General features: G+C 33.7%; 1 protein-coding gene and 1 pseudogene across 16 annotated transcripts in view; one reads left to right on the forward strand and one right to left on the reverse strand.

Annotated features, from left to right (window-relative positions):
- CCDC171 (coiled-coil domain containing 171) overlaps positions 1-24,028 on the forward strand; it is a 499,054-nt gene that overhangs the window by 433,647 nt on the left and 41,379 nt on the right. For 15 of the 16 annotated variants that reach the window (XR_008481645.2, XM_035306113.3, XM_035306098.3 and 12 more), the window contains one exon: positions 6,480-6,632. Coding sequence is in view for 15 of the 16 variants with exons in the window: in XM_035306113.3 (XP_035162004.1) it covers positions 6,480-6,632 (153 nt within the window). In the remaining variant the exon portion in view is untranslated. Of the gene's footprint in view, positions 1-6,479; positions 6,633-22,756; positions 22,977-24,028 lie in introns of those variants that run through there. The other variant, XM_078369459.1, reaches the window with a different exon arrangement.
- Positions 9,058-9,367, reverse strand: LOC108592272 (10 kDa heat shock protein, mitochondrial pseudogene; annotated as a pseudogene).

Raw genomic sequence — 24,028 nt, forward strand, 5'->3', positions numbered from 1 at the left:
CAGCCACCCTGTCCCCCAGGTGCTCTGTCCCAGGGAGATGGGAGTTTGATCTATAAGCCCCTGACTGGAGCCACTGCCTTTCTTTCAGAGATGCCTTGCCGAGAGAGGAGGAATCTTGAGAGGCAGTCTGGCTACAACAGCTTTAGGGTGCTGTGGTGGGTTCTGCTCAGTTTTAACTTCTGGACAGCTTTGTTTACACTGTGAGGGAAAAACCACCTCAGAAATGGTGGAAGCCCCTCCCCCCACCAACTGGCATCCCAGGTTGACTTAAGACTGCTGTGCTGGTGCACGAATTTCAAGCCAGTGGATCTTAGCTTGCTTGGCTCCATGGGGATGAGATCCACTGAACTTAGCTTCCTGGCTTCCCTTGGCTCCCTTGGCTCCCGCTTCAGCCCCTTTTCCAGGGGAAGTGAATGGTTCTGTCTCTGGCATTACAGGTGCCACTGGGGCATGAAAAAAATTTTTGCAGCTAGCTTGGTGTCTTCCCAAGTGGCCACCCAGTTTCGTGCTTGAAATGTAGGCCCCTTGTGGTATAGGCTTCTGAGGGAATCTCCTGGTCTGTGGGTTGTGAAGACTGGGGAAAGCATGGTATCAGAGCTGGATAGCACCATCTCTCACAGCAGGTTCCCTCACAGCTTCCCTTGGCTAGCAGAGGGAGTTCCCTGACCCCTTGCACTTCCTGGGTGAGACAACGCCCCACCTTGCTTCTACTCACCCTTCGTGGGTTGCACCCACTGTTTAACCAGTCCCAATGAGATGAACTGGGTATCTCAGTTGCAAATGCAAAAATCACCTGCCTTCTGCGTTGGTCTCACTGGGAGCTGCAGACCAGAGCAGTTCCTATTTAGCCATCTTGCCCAGGAATTCTCTTTTTTCATTTTATATGAATTTTAGGATTTTTTTTCTAACTCTGTGAAAATTGACATTGGTAATTTGATAGAGATTGCATTGGGCAATGTGGTCATTTTAATGATATTAAGTCTTCTAATTCATGAGCATGGGCCTTTAGTATGTTGAGGCATATTTATTCTCTGCCTAGTTCTTTGAGGATTTTTATCATGATGGTATTCTGAATTTTACCAAATGCCTTCTCTGCATCTATTGAGATGTTCATATGGTTTTTGTCCTTAATTCTGTATATGTGATGTTTGTTGATTTTCATATATTGAACCATCCTTGCATTCCTGCAATAAATCTCACCTGATTATTGTGTATTTTTTTTAATGTGCTGTTGGATTTTCTTTGCTACTATGTTGTTGAGCATAACCATGTTATCATTGTGAGATTTTCTTCCTTAGGAATGACATAATAATAACTTTTATTGATTATCAAGAGAAATTTTGTTACAGCAACTATTCATTAGCCTCAAAATATTTTTGTGTTTGAAAGGATTTTAATATGTTAAATATTATTTAATTATTATTTATTAAATATCAAATATTTAATATATGAAATACTATTTAATATATTAAAATTAAACAATTTAATATATTAAAAAACTAAATATTTTAAATATTTAACTATAAAACATAATGTGAATATATTATATTATTATATTCACATTATGTCTAATATTAACACCCCTCAGAAATATTGAATCTTTCTTTTATGAGCTAAAATAGTAATTTCTCCATTTGATATCGTTATTACAGGTAAGGTTGATCTGAGGGCTTGTTATATGCCTGGTAGTTTAAGCTGATTTCACATATTAATACTCATTTAATTTCTATGAATTGTTATATGGTGGCTGGGCACGGTGGCTCACGCCTGTAATCCCAGCACTTTGGGAGGTGGGTGGATCATGAGATCAAGAGATTGGGATCATCCTGGTCAACATGGTGAAACCCCATTTCTACTAAAAATACAAAAATTAGCTGGGCATGGTGGCGCACGCCTGTAGTCCCAGCTACTCAGGGGGCTGAGGCTGGATTTAAGCTCCTTGCTTGAACCCAGGGGGTGGAGGTTGCAGTGAGCCGAGATCGTGCCATTGCACTCCAGCCTGGGTAACAAGAGCGAAATTCCATCTAAAAAAAAAATGTTATATGGTAGGAATTTTTATTCTGATTTTATGAGAATTTGTTACATTTCATATTTAGTATATCTGGCATATCTATTTTACACAATATATTTACATAAGATATAGAAATGAAGTATGTTTATAATTATATGAGCTAAAGAGGAAATGTTAGAGGTTTTTGCTTCCCAATTACTCAAAAATGTAGATAAAAGATTTGATATTTTGGTATGTAGGCTTTATATTTTCCACTAATTTATTCTTCTCTTAATATCAGGTTCCCAACAATCCTATTGTCCCTGATGTTCAAATCTGAAGTCAGTCTAAACTACTTAATAATATGTTCAAAGCAAACTATGTAAATGATGTTCTATTCTTTAAATGACATGCATCTGTTGGTTTCTTATAATTTTTTAATATTCTAATGCACATATACTTTTAAAACATGGATAGATGTGGAATTTTATGTTTAAATTCTCTCATCTTGGTACTGTCAATTATATACATTATAGATTATCTCTAAAAGAAAGGCTATTCTCATTCAGAAACTGTCTTTTTTTATTCATATACTAGCATAGCCCCACTGAGATACACATCTCACTGCAGGGTACAGTCAAAATAAATCTCTGGGGCCACAGATGACAACAGGATAAGTTCTCAAATTCTGGACTTGTTGTACACAGTATCATACTGTTCTGTTATTGTTTCCTAATGTAAAAAAATGTGATCTTTTAATAAAGGAACAAGATGTGTTGTAGAGGGTTAGACTTTAGGAGATTGATATAAGGGTCAAGCATCAGTATAAGCATCGGCAGATGCTTACTCCCTCTTTCTACTACTCCCTCAGTTAATTCAGACTGTCATTTCCATTTCTTCTACCAACCTGACACCTTTCTTTTATATTAAGGAGTTGATTTTTTTCACTGGTATGCTTTACTGTATACTTTGAATCACTTATTAATATTGGAAGTTAACATTCTTTATTCTTCAAAAAATCTGTGGCTTCTTTGAATAATTGCCGTTTCAGTGATATTCCTCATACCTTCAAATTTTGAAGGAGACTTCATCTAGAAGAGCATAGTAGATTTTATACGTATTGGTAACATGAAACATGCTTTCTGTATTGACTACTGTACATTATCACTCTGAAAAAGTATCATACACACTGTTATACAAATTTTCTCTCTCAAATGAAAGTATTACTTTAAGAGAGTTGGAATGTTTAAGATTTGAAATACTAAGCAAAATTGGATTATAATATTATTCTTAGTGTTATATATGGTAATATGTGGTTTATATTAATATTTCACTGAATATGATAATTTAGTTGTTAAAAGTAGATCAAGGAAGAGTTATCGACTATGTAAAATTTCTGACATTACTTCTCAAAAAATTTATTTTTTAAAAGGAGATTTGAAGGAATATCATTTATATTATTTATTCCTTTTAGAATGTCATAAAGATGAAATTTGCAAAATGTGTTTCTCCAAGTTTAGAAAATGGGATAACTTTTAAAATGTGGAACTTTTAATCCTAAAATATTAAAGGCCAATTCTCTTGTGACTTACAGTGAAAAAATAATCCAGGAGCCCATAACTGGTTGAAGGGAACGTTCTTATCATTCAATAAGCATTTGTGCATGTTTTCAGCCTTTTATACATTTTAGAGCCTTAGAAAATAAAAGTATATGCACACACATGCACACACACACACACACACACACGATATTTCAGATTGTGTCATTTAGATTTTAGTGGAGAATTTAAAAATAGAACAATTGTAATAATACAACAATTCAATAGTTTACCATTTTTAGAGTGCTTTCTTATATTAAATACGATACAGTTAAAGGGTTAAGAGAATGGATTTGCATGAGAAATACTTGGATTTAAATCCTGACTACTGTACAACGAGTTGTAAACTTGGACTAGTTATTTAATCCCTCCAAATTCCTGTGTTTTTCCTGTGAAAAACTAAGTTAAAAAAGTACTCTATATGGTTACTGTAAAGGTAAATGTAATTAAGCATGTAATATGCTTAAATGGTCCCTGCACTTCAGTAATAACAAGCATTAGCTATTTTAATTTTCTGAGCCTAATGAACATTAGCTATTTTATTTTTCTGAACCTTACAACAGTTTTGAAAGTTGACAAGAAGGCTGGGCACGGTGGCTCAAGTCTGTAATCCCAGCACTTTGGGAGGCCGAGGCGGGCAGATCACGAGGTCAAGAGATTGAGACCATCCTGGCCAACATGGTGAAACCCTGTCTCTACTAAAAATACAAAAAAATTAGCTGGGCCTGGTGGCATGCGCCTTTAGTCCCAGCTACTCAGGAGGCTGAGGCAGGAGAATTACTTGAACCTGGGAGGCGGAGGTTACAGTGAGCTGCAATTGTGTCACTGCACTCCAGCCTGGCGCCTGGCGACAGAGTGAGACTTTGTCTCAAAAAAAAAAAAAAAAAAAAAAAAAGAAAGAAAGAAAGTAGACAAGAAAACAACTCTTCTTCCCATTTTATAGAGGTAGATGATGGAGGCTCAGAGAGATTAGTGACATTTTCTAACAACATAGACTTGAATCAAAGTAAGAATCAGAAAGAAAAGAAACCCCCAGGACTTGTGATTTCTGGTCCACTATCTCAATAGATAAGATACATGAATTTTTAATAATTGAGAGAGACTTGACATAGGAAAGAACAGAAGTAATCTAAGAGTTTCTGATTTTTACATACTTTTGAGACACAGGGATATAGTTTGTGTTAGTATTAGCTAGAAACTTACCTTGAAATGATTCGAAGGGAGATAGGTTAGGATATGTCAGATATTCCCAGCTAAGAAGTCATATAATGCTTATGTAGTGTTGGTTAATAAATTCTGTTTATATACTTCATCCTTTTATGCCTAGTCTATGATTATACTTCTGCTTTTTTCAACTTGAACAGAGTTTCATTAATAATTTATTCATTAGATTAGGTATTAAGATTATACTTTCCCAAACATCATCACCCTTTCCTAGAAGGCATTTTATACTCGTATATGGTTTCAACTTAAGGTTTTTATCTTTTCTAATTTTTCATTCATTCATTCATTTCTTCCAGTCATTAATTCAGGCAGTCATTCAAACAAGTACTCACTATGGGCCTCTGTCATCCCTGAAGCTGCAGTTATGTATAGGTACAATATCTGGCCTTCAGTAGCTCAGTAGTCAATAAAGAAGATAAATATGTAAACTAATAAATTTCTGCTAAAGCAATAAATGCAATAGTGGAAGCAGTCATGAAGGGCTCACAGAAAACCAGGGTAGAAGTTAACACTGCCTTTTTTAGGTTCACAAGAGGGTTCTTGAAAGAGATATGAGCTGGATTTTTAAGGGCAAATAAAAATTTATTAGGCAAAAAGGTCTGAATTTTCTTTCTGATACCTGCAAGTAACTAATTTATCTCTGTTTTGCAAACATTCTGTAAATTGTTTCTTACTCTTTCTTTGTTTATACTAAATTATTTTTTAAATGCATTCCCAATGCTCAAATATATAATTTCTCAAAGCTTTCCTAATTCAGACCCTTAAAATAGAATGTAATTTGAAAATTCTCAGACTGTTTATCATTATACTAAGTTGTGGCTATTGCAGGAACATTTTTCTTGTAAATAATATTATTTTTGAAAATGTCTTTGAAATGTGGGATTTTATTTTGCTATATTTGAGTTATTTTGGAAGCCTTTTTAAAAAAGGCTTAATAGTATCCTGGACTTAAAAATCATTACAAATTGTTTTAGAAGAAGAAGTCTGTAAGATATGATTAAACTGTGATGTAACAATTCCCTAAATACTGTGCTGTTTAGGGGAGATAATAAGTTACCAGAACTTGGTCATGTTAATTATTTTATTATATACAGTCCAATGTGAGGGCATTTCATGTTACATGAATGAATATAATTATACTTTTCTTACAAAATAGGAATCATTATTTACTCTTAAAAATCACAAAATTATTTTAGCTCATTTTGTTTCAAAACATTTGTGTTTTAGATGGATTAAAAATTAAATAGAATGTAATTTGCATTCTATGTAAATAACTCAGCTTATTTTGAAATATCTTGTTTGTATATCCATTAAGATTGCACCTCTCTTAAGATTGAAATTTAGGTCAAATTACAACTTGAATTTAAATTTACTATAGAAAATAACTGTGCCATCTTTTAAAACTGCATTCTAAATTTTAAGCACAATAGATCAAAGTACATCTTATTTAAATAAATACTCTGGAATGAAGTCTCAATTGTTTTCTCACAAACTTTCTTAAAATAGTCACTGTTCTCAATATAAAATGTGAGGTTTAGCTTTATTTTAAAGAAAGATGAAAAGTTATTTATTTTAAAATTTTAATGGTTTTGCTTTTAAATTATGGTAATTTTCCTTTGGGGACATATTTATTTGAATTGTATGTGACATTATTTTTATTTCTTAAGGGTATGATTAAAAGTTTCATGGATGTCTACCAGCTTGCAAGCACTAGAATCACGACATTAGAGAAGGAAATGACATCTCATCGAAGTCACATTGCGGCCTTGAAATCAGAACTTCACACAGCTTGTCTGCGTGAAAATGCAAGTTTACAATCAGTAAGTCCTTGTCTAACAATATTTTTATAACTCTTTGAATCTTGGGTTACATTTAAATTTATATTTTTAATGTTCATAAGATCACTTGCCAATATATGTGATTTAGGGTAAATGATCAATCAAGTGACATAAAATTATTTGTGTGGAGAAATATTTGAAGGAAGAAAAGCAATTAATTTTTTCATTGTATTATGTATAAAGATATGCATATTGTTATCAATGCTAAAACACTACATCAAGATTCCTTTGTGTTTGGCAGTGCAGCTGACAGTTGGATTTGGCAGTCTGCATAGTTAAAGCTTGCAACTGTCTGAAGATTCAGTGTGTCCCATTAAGACAGAATATTATTAATTATGCGTATAACCAAAATGGTAATTAGAACATGTGATTATTCTCTGTAGAAAACTAGACTTATCCATAATACATGCCTAGCTAAAGATGCATGTTGTGATTCATCTATATGATTAAAATTCAGTTTCAGCAGTTATTTTTTTGTCTTAAAATTTTAGCCCATGATGAAATTTGGGCTCACTTAAGACTAAAAAAAAAATTTCTACACTTGAAATATAGTGTTTGGGGAGTTTTAAAAACTGAATGTATAGTGATATAAAGGAGTAAGTAAACATTTAAACTTTTCCTCAAACAGTGAGATTCAAAAGGTTACCAATAATTGGAATGTCTTTTTAATTTTTTCTTTGGTTTGATTATAGAAGATTGGGGGACTTATAAAGAAAACCAGTATCATTTTGCTATTCAGCTGTTGACCCATTTCATATGCTACATTCAGCAGAAGAAAGAGTTAGCATTAAAACAAATAGATGTATGGCTCTGGTCTGATTTCTCACCTGGTTTTAGCTCAAGTGTCAGCATTCAAATAAAGCCTTTGTAAACATGGTATTCAAAATCACAACCATCAACCCTCCTTGCCCCCTGAAAAAACTCTCTTATCTCTCTGTCTCTCTTTTGCTTCCTATTTTTTGTCTCCCTTCTATTTTTCTGATTTTATTTTTTCCCTCTAGCAGTTATCATCAAAACTTGACATATGGTGCATTTTATTTGCTTATTGTGTGTTTGCTCCTTACCCTCAGTAGAATATAAGTTCTATAAAGAAAAGCAGTTTTTAGTGTTTGCTTCACTGCTGTGAAGATATTCCGTTTCAAGAGTAGTCTGTCTTATAGTAGGTGTTCAATAAATATTTATTGAGTGAAAAATATTAGTGATTTTCCAATAAATGTAAAAAGGCAGTTATTTGGGACCTGAGTTATGAGTTCAGTTTTTAAAATGACTTTGTTAATTTCTTAATGAGAGAATAGTAAATTTGACCTCCACCAAGAGAAATTAAAATGAAGAGGAAACTTTTAAAAATTGTGGAGTATTTGGAATTTAGTCTAGCCTTTCTCTGAAACGTGCTCACATTTCTTCCTGTTAACTCTGATTTGATTGGTTAATATTATATTGTACTGTTTAAGTTGTATCAGCTTTGTTGGGTTATACTATTGTTTATTACTTTTTACTATTATTTAATATAAAAACAATTACTTGTATTTTAAGAAGACCAAACTTGGTGAGATTGTTTTTCCGTGGGTTCAAAAAATTTTTACCGATAGTTATGCTACTGGTATCTTAATGAAAGTGTGCTTAATATACCTCACAATCATAACAAAGCTCTACTTCTCAACCTTTTTTCTCCTTTGAACATATCTGCAGAATATATTCATCATTTCATTTAGAAGAGGTGGTTCACCTGTTAGTGATTTTTCATCTATAGAATGTGAAAAATTCCCCCAGGTGATTCTGATGTATCCTTTTTGGAGAATGTAGCCTAATTCTATGTCTTGACAGGATGTGTGCTCTCTTATCTTTTCCTTTAGTTGAGAATCACTGTTTTAAAAATAATAAACTTGTATAATGATTTTTATTTTTAAAAGATATTTATATATGCATTTACTAACTTGAACTTTTTAAGAACTCCCTAAAGGAAGTAGAAAAACAAACTTTTGTCTTTGTGTTTTATAGATGAGAGGCAATATTGTTTTGTGGATAAAAGCATGGGCTCTGGAGTTATATCCATTAGGAATACTCTTAAACGTAAATAACAGAAAATCTGACAAGCACAACTTAAAAAAAATAGAGGAATGCAGATATCTCTTTGACCTACTAATTTCATTTTCTTTGGATATATACCCAGTTGCGGGATTGCTGGATCACTTAATAGTTCTAGTTTTAATTTTTTTTTCATTTATATATTTTTATTTGGAAATGTTTATATCAGTACAAGGAAACAATTTTGGAGACACTAAATGTCATCAGTTATCATTAGTTTATTATAAAAGAGAGATATGGAAATTATTTACATGATGACAGATTTCAGAACTTCAGTGGAATGGGCAGCTTCACATTGATGCCATATCAATAGTGACTTATTTCAGTCTATGTACTTTCCAAGAATGTCACCATCTCTAAATAGGAAATAATCCTTGTCATCTAGAACGACTTCGGTGCCTCCATATTCTGGGAGAAGAACTTTATCTCCAACTTTCATGCTAACTCGTTAAATCTGTCCACCCTTTCCTTTAGAACCCGATCCAACAGCGATTACTGTTGCTTGCAATACTTTTCCTTGAGATTTTTCTGGAAGCATAATGCCTCCTTTGGTTACAGTTTCAGCAGCACTCCTTTCAACCAATACTTGGTCAAAGAGTGGGAGAAACTTTATAAACGCCTGTCCTGCCATGACTCCCTCTGCCTCAGACTGGTACTCTGCTCTGGCGCCTCTAGTTTTAATTTTTTGAGGAACCCTCATGCTGTTTTCCATGACTGTACTAATTTACATTTCCACAACCAGCATGTGCACAGATTCCTTTTTCTCCACATTTTCACCAACACTTATCTTTTGTTTTTTGTTAGTAGCCATTGTAACAGGAGTGAGGTGATATCTCACTATGGTTTTCGTTTGCATTTTCCCAATGATTAGTGATATTGAGCATTTTTTCATATATATGTCCATTTGCATGCCTTCTTTTGAGAAATGTCTATTTAGGTCTTTTGCCAATTAAAAAAATCAGGTTATTTGTTTTTTTGCTGCTGTTTGAGGTCGTTACATATTTTGGATATTAATCCCTTGTCAGATGCATAGCTTGCAAATATTTTCTCCCATCCTGTATGTTGTCTTCACTGTATTGATTGTTTCCTTTGCTGTGCAGTAGCTTTTTAGTTTGATTTAATCCCATTTGTCTATTTCTGCTTTTATTGTCTATAACTTTTAAGGTCATATCCCAAAAAATCATTGCCAAGACCAATGGCATGGAGTTTCCCCACTATGCTTTCTTCTAGTAGTTTCAAAGTTGTGATATCTGCACCCCTTCCTATGTTTGTCACAGTACTGTTCACAATAGCCAAGATATATAATCAGCCCAAGTATTCATCAATGGATGGATGGATGAAGGAAATATGGTACATATACACAATAAATACCATTCAGTCATAAAAAAGAAAACGATATTTCATTTATGACAACATGGATGACTCTGTAGGACATCATATTAAATGAAATAAGCTAGGCACAGAAAGACAAATACTGCATCTCACTCATATGTAGAATCTAAAAAAGTAATTTTGTGGTAGAGAACAGATTGGTGGTTATCAGAGGCTGGAGTGGTTAGGGGAGAGGAAGCAATGAGGAGATGTTGGTCAGAGAATGTGTAATTACGGTTAGATAGAGGAAATAAGTTCTAGATCTCTATTGTACAACATGGTGACTATAGTTAATAAAGACATATTATATTCTTGAAAAATACAAAGAGTGGATTTTAAGTGTTCCCACCATAAAAATAACTATGTAAGGTATTACATTTGCTAATTAGCTGGATTTAATAATTTTACCATGTATGTATACTTCAAAACATGTTATACATGATAAATATATGCAATTTCATCTGTCAGTTAAAAAAATAGAGAACAGGAAGTCTAGAAGTAGGTGGTTATTGTTATTAGTGGCTCAAAGTCTCTGTGATGGAAAGAAGAAACTGAGAAAGACCAGTGTGGCTGGTGGAAGAAAGCAAAGGCAAGAGAGCTCTAATATAAGAATGGTTCAGAGAAAAAGGCAGAGGTCAGACTTTGTTCTTTGTCCTAAGAGCAGAGAAAAAGTCACTGAAAAATTTTAAAGGAGGAAGGAGCTTAGATTTCCATTTAAAAAAAGATCACTTTGGCTGCAGTGTGAGGAACAAGTTAGACATGAAGAACAAGAGAAAATGGTGTGACTGAAACAATTCCTAGTTTTTTTGCATTTGGAATGGATTAATGGTCTAATTTACTGATAAAGAAAACAATGGGATGGGGAGATATTGTGAATTTAGTTTTGAGTATGTTGAGTTTGAATTTCCCTTAATCTAATGTCTGGGAATATTAACATCCACTGACATAGATGGTTTGAGCATCTGTAGATGGTTTGAGGTAGTACTTTTTATTATCATATCTGAAAAGCACTGAGTGAGTGCTAATTTCCTTTCCTTTGGAACTCACACATCTCTGTGTTCCTTATTACATAGACCATTTTCTACCTGTGTGTAACAATATGGTAATAATCATTAAGTGGACATTATTTGAGGGATGGAGACAGAGGTGAATAAGACATTATCTGTGCCCTGGTGAGTTCCTCTTCTCGCTGGGTGAACAGAGACATAAGCAAATCACAAAAATAGGAACATAAAAACAATCTGTGTATGCACAGATGAGAGACAAGTACATTCTGTCTAACATTGTCAGAAGAAGGGCTGAGTAGATAATATATTTGTAGGAGTCTCTGAATAATGTATAGCAATGGGACACCTTGTAAAGTGAGAAGAGCAATCAAAATATAAATTTTATGTTGATTTAAGGCATGAGTCTTTTGGATAGTACATATGTTTAATGAATGAAATTATGAATTTGTATAATAGGAGATGTATTGTTATTTTGGTTCCATTCCCCCTCTTAATTAAAGCCACCCAACTCACCCAAACAGCCTGTACCCTGTGAGCCCAAGACTGCTTGCAATAGTCATTCCAAACTTCACCTTCATTGTTTCCCAGTCCATTCTTGCACCATCCAATTCTATCTCTTTACTTTGTAATCTGATTTGATTCCACTTCTGACCATTTTGTTCTTGATGCTCCTATTTGGTCTCCCTAATATTTTTATTTTGACCATTCTCAAAACTTTATTAACCAGCTATCTCCTCCAACACCTACTCCACCTGCTATTTCCCCCTTCTCACAGAAGGCTTTAGAATCACACAGGCCTGAATATACATTCTGGCACTGTTATTCATTAGCCATGCAAACACTCTGAGCATCAATTTTGATATTTGTAATATATAGATGAAAATGCCCACATTGTAGGGTTGTTATGGGGATGAAACAAGGACACAGTGTCTGGCATATTAGTAGGTGATCGACAAATATTAGTTCTCTTATCTGTCTGTAAAAAAGATTCTCTACAGCTAAGTTATACATATAACATTAAGAAATATAAGTTAACTTGAGGACATATTTTTATTTGTAGGTGAAAGAACTAAAACAACCCTTATATCAGTGCTTTTAGCATATAATAAGTACAGTATTACCACTAATTGTTACAATTTATTTAGTGAATCAAGCAGCCAGTATATACTCATTGCTACTTATCCAGCCATTTTACCAGATAAAAATAAATGTTCATTATTAATAAAAAACATGTTATGTCATTGTGATACATATAAATAGACTGATTATACTGTAGACATGAATAATTATCTTTAAAAACTATCCCTCTTTAGGTAACATTTTCAGTTTTCTTAGCAACATCCAATAATAATGCTGGAGATCATGTAAAATTTCTCATCAATTGTATACTTGACAGTACTTGAACTTTTCTGGTATGTTGGTCTTTGGCCTGTTCACTTAGAACTGCTCTAGAGCTTTCATCTTGAGTTATAATAACTAGAAAGCACTTTGAGTAAAGAGCTTTGAGTCCCATATAGCCCAGTAGAGAACAGTACAGCAGTCAGAACCAATTACTTGTGGGTGTTTGGAGACCAGCACACCCACAGCTATGGAGAAACATGATACTTCAATCTCGAAACATAGAATGCCAAACCCAAATACTTTGCTGTGAGTTATGATGCTGCAAACTACGGTATTGATTTGCTTCATTTCCACCATATGTATAAGCAGTATGTTTTTAATTTATAGGACTTTATTTATGAGGAAATAATAAATTACAACTCAGAGGACCATCCCTATCTTTGTAGGAGAAATATCTTTACATCATTGTTCAGATTATGTCAGATTTGATACTTGTCATGTGGTATTATATTGTTAATAAAGGTAAACTGTTTAGATAGTTTGGTTCTAAATACTTTGGTTCAGTTAAGATGAAAAAAAAAGAATTCTCTTTCTCTTAAATTCCAAAATAATATTTCACCACCTTTATTTTCATTATATTTTATGGATCGCAGAGAGATCATTTGTTAATATTAGTGTTATGTGAATAGAGAAACTGATACAGAATTCAAGTATTTTTCTCCAGGTAAGTTGCTTCCATAAACATTCAAATACTTTATCTTAATTGATTATTGGTATTCATTATTGAGTTTTTAGTCCTTTGAGAATATTTTTTGAAACAGTTGTTAGACAGTTTGTTGTGAGAGGTTATACAGTACACTTCAGTGGTATAAAGTACAGATTCTGGAGTTTAACTTTCTGGCTTTTAATTAGGAACCAATCAGACTACAAGCCAAGACCTCTGATTCCCTGTCAGGTGCTTTCCAATGAGACTGCAATGTGGAATAAGACAAATCTTTACCATCATGGCACTTCAAATATAGTTGCAAATACAACCATTTTACAAGTAATTAGAAGAGGGCTGTTAAAGTGCGTGCACAGATTGTTTTCAGAGCACATAACTGAGGGACTTCACTTGGGCTTGATTAAGGAAAGTCCTGCTTGAGGAATTGAAATCTCAGTTGAAAAAATGAAGTTTAAGTCAGAGTTGACATGAGAAAGCATGGGGAGCTCAAGGGACTGTAAGATGTTTAGCATGGCTGGAGCAGAGCAGACTAAATGGAGAATTGTGAGAGATGACACTGGAGGAAAAGGGGCCAGCCGTGTGGCATATAATCTGTAATAAATTACACTGTTGGAGAAACTCTATCTGATATCTCTGAAAACTACATTATAAAACATTTACTCCTTTTGCTTTATTTTCCTTATTCCAAATTTCATTTTTTCCCATTTGTTCCCAAAATTCACCTGCATTTTATGCCATAAGAGAACTCATTTTACCCTTTTGCTGAATACTGCTTAGAGTTTCATTAAATTCTCTCATATTTTTGTTGTGACTGCCAGCTCTGGCCTTTGTATACTAGTAGAGCTGAATAAGGAAAACATGAAATATCAAAACATGCCTAGTCAACATGCAAACATTTATTTTTTTAATCCTTGGCATACATTTCCAAACTTTTAAAGGTTTCTCATATTCTAGAAACTCAACAGTTGTTTATGTAGGAAACAGGGGCCTGGAGGTATTAATGCATATTCCAGTGGCCTCATACCTTCTTTCTAGAATTTTGTTTTATGTAATGCAATTTAAGAAGATCTACTTTCATGATGGTGACTAACCCAAATCCTGATAGTGACTTTTGGGACATGATATAAATTTTATATTTATATAAATATAAGTATACATTCATATAATGTAAAAACATTATATATTAGGTATATATTTGCATATAAGCATAAACATTAATACATATTTATATAGTTCTATTCTTCAGTGATGAAGTTTTACAAGGTTGGAGCAAGAAGTGCGAGAAATAAAATTTCAAAGTGATCAGTACAATTGATTAGTAATTAAGTTGCAGAAAATATGGATAGTAACTGGAAACATAATGCAGTAATACTATTAGTTTTCAAAGAATGGCAGCAACTAACTATATTTCTGAGTATCTCCCCTACTATTTTATCTTTTTTACTAAATTGATTTCTTTAAGGGTCTCAGTTATCTATTAAACATTTGCACTTTGATTTTCTGCAAACACCTGACATTCACTGAGGTCCCAAACTGAACCCTTTTTTTCTGAAACATAGTCTCGTTCTTTCGCCCAGGGTGGAGTGCAGTGGTACGATCTCGGCTCACTGCAGCCTCCACCTCCCAGGTTCAAGTGATTCTCTGGCCTCAGCCTCCCAAGTAGCTGGGACTACAGGCGCATGCCACCACACCCGGCTATTTTTTTGTATTTTTAGTGACAGGATTTCACCTTGTTCAAGATGGTCTCGATCTTCTGACCTCGTGATCCGCCGGCCTCAGACTCCCAAAGTGCTGGGATTACAGGCATGAGCCACCACGCCTGGCCCTGAACACTTTTTTCAACACTTCCATGCCCTGTTTTTCCGAATTCTACTTTGCCTACGTTGCTTGTCTCTGAAATAACTGTCCACCTTGCAGCCCAAGGAATATTCCTTAACTTTTGTTCCACTTTCCTTCTAGCACCAATATTTAATCTATTGCTAAGCCTTACTGTTTCTACCACCACAAATCTCTTAGACCCATCTCTTATTTCTATATTTATGGTCACATGACCATTTCTCTGGACTATTGCAGTCATCTTCCAGTAAGTTTTCTTTTATCTAGTCTTTTTTCTTCTATCCTCTCTGCCATATTAGCGCCAGAGTTATCTTTCCAAAACATATATATAGTCATGTCATAGCATTACTCAGAACATTTCAAAACTTTTAAAGGTTTCTCATATTCTAGAACCTCAAGAGTTTTTTTTCTCTCTCTCTACAGTTTCCTCATAATAAAGTATGAGGTTTTTTTTTTACCATTAACATTCTGTCATATTCTAACTCCTGGTTTTTTAGACCATTGTTCATTTGGCAGAAGTAAGAGTTCCTCTGTGCTGATCGTTTATCATTGTATTTATATGTTCAGATTCTGTATAGTAGTCTGACTTATAAAACCAGTTAGTTGTATATGTATTACTGCATTGTGAGTCTTTCAGGTGATGTCTTAGTCATTTTTATAATCCATTATAATGATCTGACTTTAATAAATGCTGGTCAATTTGAATTGAACTTAATTAGAAGATCACTCCTTTCATATTTGTTTGATCTATACTTCATATTGGACATATAGCTTTGCACAAACCATGATTCCCTCCAAACTTTTTCCACACCAGATTTTCTTTAATTTCCATTAAACTGCTATGTATTATTCTGTGTTAGCACTTAATAAAAACAAATAGCATAATTTAAGTATTATTCTATATATGGTAAAATTTTAAGTAAATACTTTCAAATAATATAAATTGGATATTTTTCTTCTCATTACTTTTCCCCAAAAAAAGACAACACACAATTATTTGCCACAAAGAAGATTTTTTTCGACATACCACTTAAATGATTTTGTCAGATATTTTGGCACCCCTACCTCTGTGTATTTACATAGAGGTGCATAAAATAACCATCTTAATACCTTTTACTCACATGCTAAGTACTCAATAAGTGTTTGTTAGTGACAATGATATATAAAGTTAAAACGAACTCTACCTAGGCCTAGCAAAAAGTAAGAGAAACAGAGGTCTAGTTTACATAAATTGGTAGAAAGTTTATTTTCAAAAATGTATTCCTTGAAGTCTTCCCTAACACTATATACAGAAATTAACTAAAAATGGATCAAAGACCTACATGTAAGAGCTAAAACTATAAAAAAAGTTTAGAAATTATGTTTTAAACTGACACATTATAATTGTACATATATCCAGGGTATAATTTGATGTTTTGATACATATTTATGTTGTATAATGATCCAGTCAGGGTAGTTAGTGTATCCATAATCTCATGCATTTATCATTTCTTTGTGGTGAAAACATTCAAAAGCCTCTCTTCAAGCTGTTTTTTTAATATATATCATTTTACCATTAACCATAGTCACATCCACACAATAAATATTGGAGTGCACTTATCTCTTTGATCTACTGATTCCATTTCCTTTGGATATATACCCAGTAGTGGTATTTCTGGGTCATATGGTAGTTCTGTTTTTAACTTTTTGAGGAAACTCCATACTGTTTTCCATTAATAGCTATACTACTTTACAATTCTACCAACAGTGTGTAAGTGTTCCCTTTTTTTTTATATCCATGAAAAAAACCAACATTTGTTTTCCTTTGCCTTTTTGGTAATAATGATCATAACTGAAATGAGAATATATCTCAATGCAGAGAAGATATCTGCATTTCCCTGATGGTTTTTTTTCATAAGCCTATTATATACTCATATGTCTTCTTTGAGAAATGTCTATTCAGGTCTTTTGCCTATTTTTAAATTGGGTTATTTCTCTTTTTTTTGAGACGGAGTTTCGCTCTTGTTACCCAAGCTGGAGTGCAATGGAGCGATCTCGGCTCACCGCAACCTCCACCTCCTGGGTTCAAGCAATTCTCCTGCCTCAGCCTCCCGAGTAGCTGGGACTACAGGCATGTGCCACCACGCCCAGCTAATTTTTTTGTATTTTTGGTAGAGATGGGCTTTCACCATGTTGACCAGTATGGTCTTGATCTCTTGACCTTATGATCCACCCGCCTTGGCCTCCCAAAGTGCCGGGATTATAGGCGTGAGCCACCGTGCCCGGCCAGGTTATTTCTTTTTTATATTTTTGCTGTTGAGTTGTTTGAGTTTCTTATATATTCTGGATATTAACCCTTTGAGAGATGTATAATTTACATATATTTTTTGCAATTCTGTATGTTGTCTCTTTAATTCTGTCAGTAGTTTTCTTTGCTGTGCAAAAGCTGTTTCATTTGATGTAATCACATTTGTCTATTTTTGCTTTTGTTGCCTGTGCTTTTGAGGTCTGACTTGAAAAATCCTTGCCCAACCCAATATCATGAAGCATTTCTCCTATGTTTTCTTCTAGTGCTGTCATAGCTTGCATTTTACATTTAAGTCTGTAATCCATTTTGAGTTGATTTTTTGATATGGTAAGAGGTAGGGGGTCTAATGCCATTCTTTTACATATGGATATTTAGTTTTCCCAACACCATTTATTGAAAAGATTGTCCTTTCCCCAGTGTGTGTGCTTAGCACCTTAGGTTCATGAATTTATTCCTGGGTTGTATGTTCAGTTCCATTTGTCTGTGTGTCTGTTTTTATGCCAGTACCATGCTGTTTTGCTTACTCTACCTTTGTAGTATGTTTTGAAGTCAGGTAGTATGATGCCTGCAGCTTTGTTTTATTTGCTCAGAATTGTTTTGGCTATTCAGGGTTTTTGTGTGTGTATGTGATTCCACATAAATTTTAGGATTTATTTTTTTCTATTTCTGTGAAGAATGTCATTGATTTTTTGATAGGGACTCCATTACATCTGTAGATTTCTTTGGGTTGTATGGCCATTTTAACAAGATTAATTCTTCCAGACTATGAACCCGAGATATCTTTTCATTTATTTGTATATTCTTCATTTTCTTTTATTAAAATTTTATGGTGTTCAGTATATTTTTCACATCTTGGTTACATTGCTTCATAGATATCTTACTTTTTTATAGCTATTATAAATGGAATTGTTTTCTTGATTCCTCTTTCAGATAATTCACTATTTGGATATAAAAATGCTGCTAATTTGTTGTATTGATTTTGTATCCTGAAACTTTACTGAATTCATTTATTAGTTGTAACAGGCTTTTTTGGTGGAGTTCTTGGGGTTTTCTATGTATAAGATCATATTTTCTGCAAACAGGGACAACTTGACATCCTCTTTTTCAATTTAGGTGCCTTTCGTTTCTTTCTTTTGCATAATTGCTCTGGCTAAGACTTCCAGTACCTTGCTGAATAGAAGTAGTGAACGTGGGTGTCCTTCTTTTCTTCCTGATCTTAGGGGGAAAACATCTTTTCCCCATAAAATATGATGTTAGCTGTGGGATTCCCATAAGGCCTTTATTGTTTTGAGGTACATAGCTTTTATTCCTCACTTGTTGAGTGATTTTTATCATGACAGATATTGACTTTTGTCATCCTTTTTCTGTGTCTATTAAAATGATCATATAGTTTTTGTCTTTACATGTTAATGTGGTACATCACATTTATGGATTTGTGTATATTAAACCATTCTTGCATCCCCATGATGAATTATGTTGATCACAGTGAATAATCTTTTTAATGTGCTGTTGAGTTTGGTTTGATAGTATCTTGTTGGGAAAGTTTGCCACTATGTTCATCAGGGATATTAGCCTGTAGTTTTTTTCTTTTTTTGTCTGTGTGTCCTTTTGCAGTTTTGGAATCAGGATAATGCTGACCTCATGAAATGAATTTAAAAGTATTTCCTCCTATTCAGTTTTCTGGAATAGTTTGAGAAGAATTTTTATTTATTCTTCTTAAATATTAGCTAGATTTCAGCAGTAAAGTTATCAAGTCCTGAACTTTTCTTTGATGGAAGATGTTTTATTACTGATTCCGTTTCCTCACTTATTATTGGTCTGTTCAGATTTTCTATTTCTTCATAATTTAATCTTGGAAGGTTGTATGCATCCAGGCATTTATCCATTTTTTCTTTGTGATCAAATTTTTTGCTATAATTGTTCATAGTAGTAGCTTATGATCCTTTTTATTTCTTTGATATCAGTTGTGATATCTTCTTTTTCATCTCTGATATTATTTATTTTTTCTCTACTTTTCTTTGTCTTGCTAAAGAGTTACCAATTGTGTTTACTTTTTCAAAAAACAATGCTTCAGTTTATTGATCTTTTAAATTATTATTCTTAGTATCTATTTTTAATAATTATTTCCATCCGTCTATCAATTCTGGGCTTAGTTCGTTCTCATTTTTCTAATTCTTGGAGGTGCATCATTCAGTTGTTTATTAGAAATCTTTTTTCTTTTTAAATGTAGATGTTTATTGCTATAAGCTTTCCTGCAAGAATGGCTTTTGCGTTGTCTCGTAGATTTTGTTATGATATCTTTCCATTCTCATTTGTCTCAGGGAATTTAAAAATGTTCTCTTAATTTCCTTGAACCCTTACCTTATACTACATAAAAAATTAAGTCAAAATGGATTAAAAACCTATATATAAGGTCTAAAACTATAAAATGCTTAGTAAAACACATAGCAATAAAAGACAAAAAATCTTCATGAGCTTGGATTTGGCAATGGATTCTTAGATATGACACCAAAAGGATAAGTGACAAAAGAAAAAAATAAATTGAACTTCTTCAAAATTAAAAGAATGGAAAGACTCTATTAAGACAGTGAAAAGAAAACCCATAGAATGGGAGAAAATATGTATAATTATATATCTAATTGATACCTAATATCTATACTATACAAAGAACTCTTATAACTCAACAACAAAAAGATAATCGAATTTTTAAAAAATCTCAGAGGACTTCAACAGCTAATTCTCTATAGAAAACAGACTTTGGGAGGCTGAGGCAAGAGGATCACTTGACGCCAGGGAAACAAGCCTGGGTAATGTAGTGAGACCTCATCTCTACAAAAACTAACAAAGATTAACTGGGCATGGTGGCATGTGCTTGTAGTCCTGGCTACATGAGAGGCCAAGGTGAGAGGATTGCTTGAGCCTAGGAGTTCAAGCTGCAGTTAGCTATGATCATGCCACTGTACTCCAGCCTAGGCAACAGTGTGAGACCCTGTCTCAAAAAAAAAAAAATCAAAATCAAATAAAAACCACAGTGAGATACCACTTTACACTCACTAGGATAGCCATAATTAAAGGAAAATAACAAACACTGAAAGAGTATAGAGAAATTGGAAACTTTATACGTTGCTGTTGGGAATGTAAAGTGGTAAACTACTGTGAAAAATGATTCCTCAATAAATTAAACTTGGAGTTACCATATGACCCAGCAGATTCACTCCTACATATGTACTCCAAAGAACTGAAAATAGACATTCATACAGATACCTGTATACAAATATTTATAGCAGCACTATTTACAAAGCCAAAAGGTGGAAACAATCCATATGTTAATCAGTTCATGAATGGGTAAATGCCATATATCCAAACTGTGGACTAATATAATTCAGCAATAAGAAGGAATGAAATACTGATATGTGTTACAACACAGATGCACTGTGAAATCATTACCCTAGTGAAAGAAGCCAGACTCAAAAGGCCACATTTGTAAGATTCCATTTTATATGAAATATCCAGAATAGGCAAATCCATGGAGACAAGAAAGCACATTTGTGGTTGACAGAGGCTGAGGGAGGAGAGAATGGCGAGTGACTGTTTGACGAGTATGGGATTTCATTATGGGGTGATGAAAAGGTTCTGGAACTATATGGTGGTGATGGTTGCATAATGTCATGGATGTGCCTGATGACATTGAATTGTATACTTTAAAATTGCAAAAATGATAAATTTTATGTGTTTTTTTTACCTCATTAAAATATTTCTTTGAGTTCTTGGATGGTGTAGAATAGGCAGGTAGTTTGCTGCTTACACAGGATGGCAATATGTTGTAATGAAAAGAGCATGACAGGAAATTTGGGTTCTAGAGTGAACTTCGCTGTTGACTCATCCCAAAACTTTGGGAAATAAATTGCACTGTCTCCCTGGGACTTGGTTTTCCTGGCTATAAAATGAAAGATTGCTATATGATGAACTCTAAATTCCCTGTCAGCTTTAAAATTCTTCCATTGAAGTTACAAATACTGATTTTGAATCCAAGATTCTAACTATGTTTTGTCCTGTTCCTCTGTCAGTTTACAACAACAGAATAAGTATGTTTTAAAATTTATAATATAACTATATGTTGAATTTGGTTATATTCAACATATAATGTAAATGTAAGCCATTTACAATTGTATACCAGTTATGTAAATCTCACAATGTGACTTGTAACTAGGTAGTCAATAAATCCCCAAAGTAATCAAAAAATGTATTAGTGTATTTGTAAGGAGTATTTCCTTTTTTATGCAACATTTTTTGATATTTAATATGTTAGGAATGTGAACTTTTAACTCGTTAGACTATTGTAACATATTTGAAAATTATAGTAATTTGATTAAAATGTTGCCTATAAGGCAAAAGTCTTAGTTAATAGAATCCATATGTAATTACAAGGCGGAACTAAATGTAATCAGACTCAAGTGACTAGTGCCTTCATATTGATAGTTTTACAATGGCCTCTGGGGTTGAAAGTTTAAATGTTACAGAATGTAACATCATTGCAGAAAACAATTTAGGCTGGCAATTTAGCTGTTTGAAAGTCATCAACATAGATAAGTGATAAGATATGACTGACACATTCTAGATTCTCATCATTTTATGAGTAGGTACTGTTGGCAGATGGTAGAAGGACGAGACTGGTGTGCCTGTGGAAGACCATGCTCTGCGGCACTGTTATATAAACAGACCCAGATGAAGGTCCATGCTAGAAGCCAAGCCTCAGCCTTTTTTTCTTTTTTTAATAACAGAGTTGCTTAATTTGGGTAATTTCATTTGAATCATGTGAAAGTTATAGACACAACACTATGCACCAAGCCACAAAAAAGTTAAAATTTTTTTCCTGAACTTAAAAAAAAATATTTTTTCTCTGGACAGTTTTAAGAGTTGACATCCTGTGTTAGAGTTCTCTAATCATCACCAGCACAATTTACAATCAGAACACACAGAGAGCCAGTTCAGACCAGCTCATCTGTTGATCTTGGCAGAGACCCTTCATCTCACTGTGTGCAGCTGCCACTTGAGAGTTAAGGGGACTCAGCAGAGAGAGAGAGGAGGGTGGGATGCAAGGCTGGTCAAGGCATGAACACTTGGGCCTGCTCCATTTCAACAGTTGTATGTTGCTTCAAAAAATAGTCTTTTTTATTATACTGCCTCCCCCCATCCCCTTAACCTGAAATTAAACGAGGACCTCTCATGAACCACTGCGCTCCAGGCATAAGAAATTGTAATGTCTGACTTCCAGAAACAGTCCCGTCAAAATGTGCTTCTGATTAGGTGGCTTAATTACAGCTGTGAAAACAATGTTGATTTAGGCCTCAAGATTCCAGGGCATGTCAGCCGTTATTAGCTAACCTTGGACTGAATCCATCGTTTTAAAACTCTGTACCACTAAAGTCACCCTGTTTGACAACTTTTTATTTAGGTGGAAAGATTGCCAGAAGCAACACGTTTTATACAAAATATTGTTCAGTGCACAATTTCAACTGCATCACCATTAGTGGACATTAAAGAGATATTTAACTTTGCACTTTATCAAGAACAAGGAAGTGCTGTCAGTAAAAACAGTAAGTTTTGAATAGTATTTTTAAAGAGTTGACTGACATATGAATTAATTTTAATTCCTTTAATTCAGTTTTATTTCAAATCCAGCATGTTGGTTTAACCACCCAATTTTATTACACCTAAATTTTCCTGACAGTTTCATTTGCTGTTAGGAAATAAAATTGCATTTTTTTTCAACATGGGAAATAATGGCTAGTTTTAAAAATGTTGTGTTTGAAACTTCCTTTGCCTCAAGCTGGTTCAGACAGAACCTCAGTTTACTTTTAGAAGGAAATGAACCTCATTTAATTGTTTTTAATATTTTAATATAATATAAGTAAGTTTTTTCATAGTGAGAAAACTTATTAGACTCATGTATTTACAGCTTCCAGAGAGGTAAATGCTGTAATAATTAGATGATTCCAATACTTTAGAATTTTCTATGCAATTGTCACTGGTATAAATACGATAAACTATATATACTAAGTAGTTTCCATTCTATTGTATTTTAGATGTCTAAAATTCTCCTTATATTACTATGAGTAATTATTTGTCATTATTTTAAAGGGCATTACAAAGAAAGCACACTGGGGAGTTAAACAACAAACATAAAGAATCATAATTCTCATTATAATTTTGGAAGAAAATTTTGCTTGAAAATGCAGAATTTATGCCAAGCTGAATACCTAAGAGAGAGAGAGCTAAATGATTTCTTTAAAGTGAAATCTCCCACACCCAAGACATTAAATACAGTGATGTGGGTGGTCAAAGCACATCTTTTTCTACTGGGTAAACTCATTGAATATTTAACTCTGTTACTCTGAATCATGTATGGACAAGGAAGCTTTTGTCCAAGTTGAGTTAAGAGTTAATACATAGATAACTAATTATGAGGAATGGATGGGTGAAGAGATAGGTTGGCAATATAGTATGTTTGTTTTGAAAGAGAAAGATGAGTAACTGATTCAAGATAGAGAACAAATTAGTAATCCATAATCTAAATAATGTCAGTAACACCTAATTGCCAGATACTGAAGAGACACTTTACACCTGTATCCACCTCATCTATGATTTCATTTAATCTTCATACCAATCTTATGAGGGAAATGTTAATTCCCCATATTGCAGATGAGGCAACTCATCCCAGAGAGAA

This window comes from Callithrix jacchus, chromosome 1 (assembly GCF_049354715.1).
Source record: "Callithrix jacchus isolate 240 chromosome 1, calJac240_pri, whole genome shotgun sequence".
In the NCBI taxonomy this organism is placed as follows: domain Eukaryota; kingdom Metazoa; phylum Chordata; class Mammalia; order Primates; family Cebidae; genus Callithrix; species Callithrix jacchus.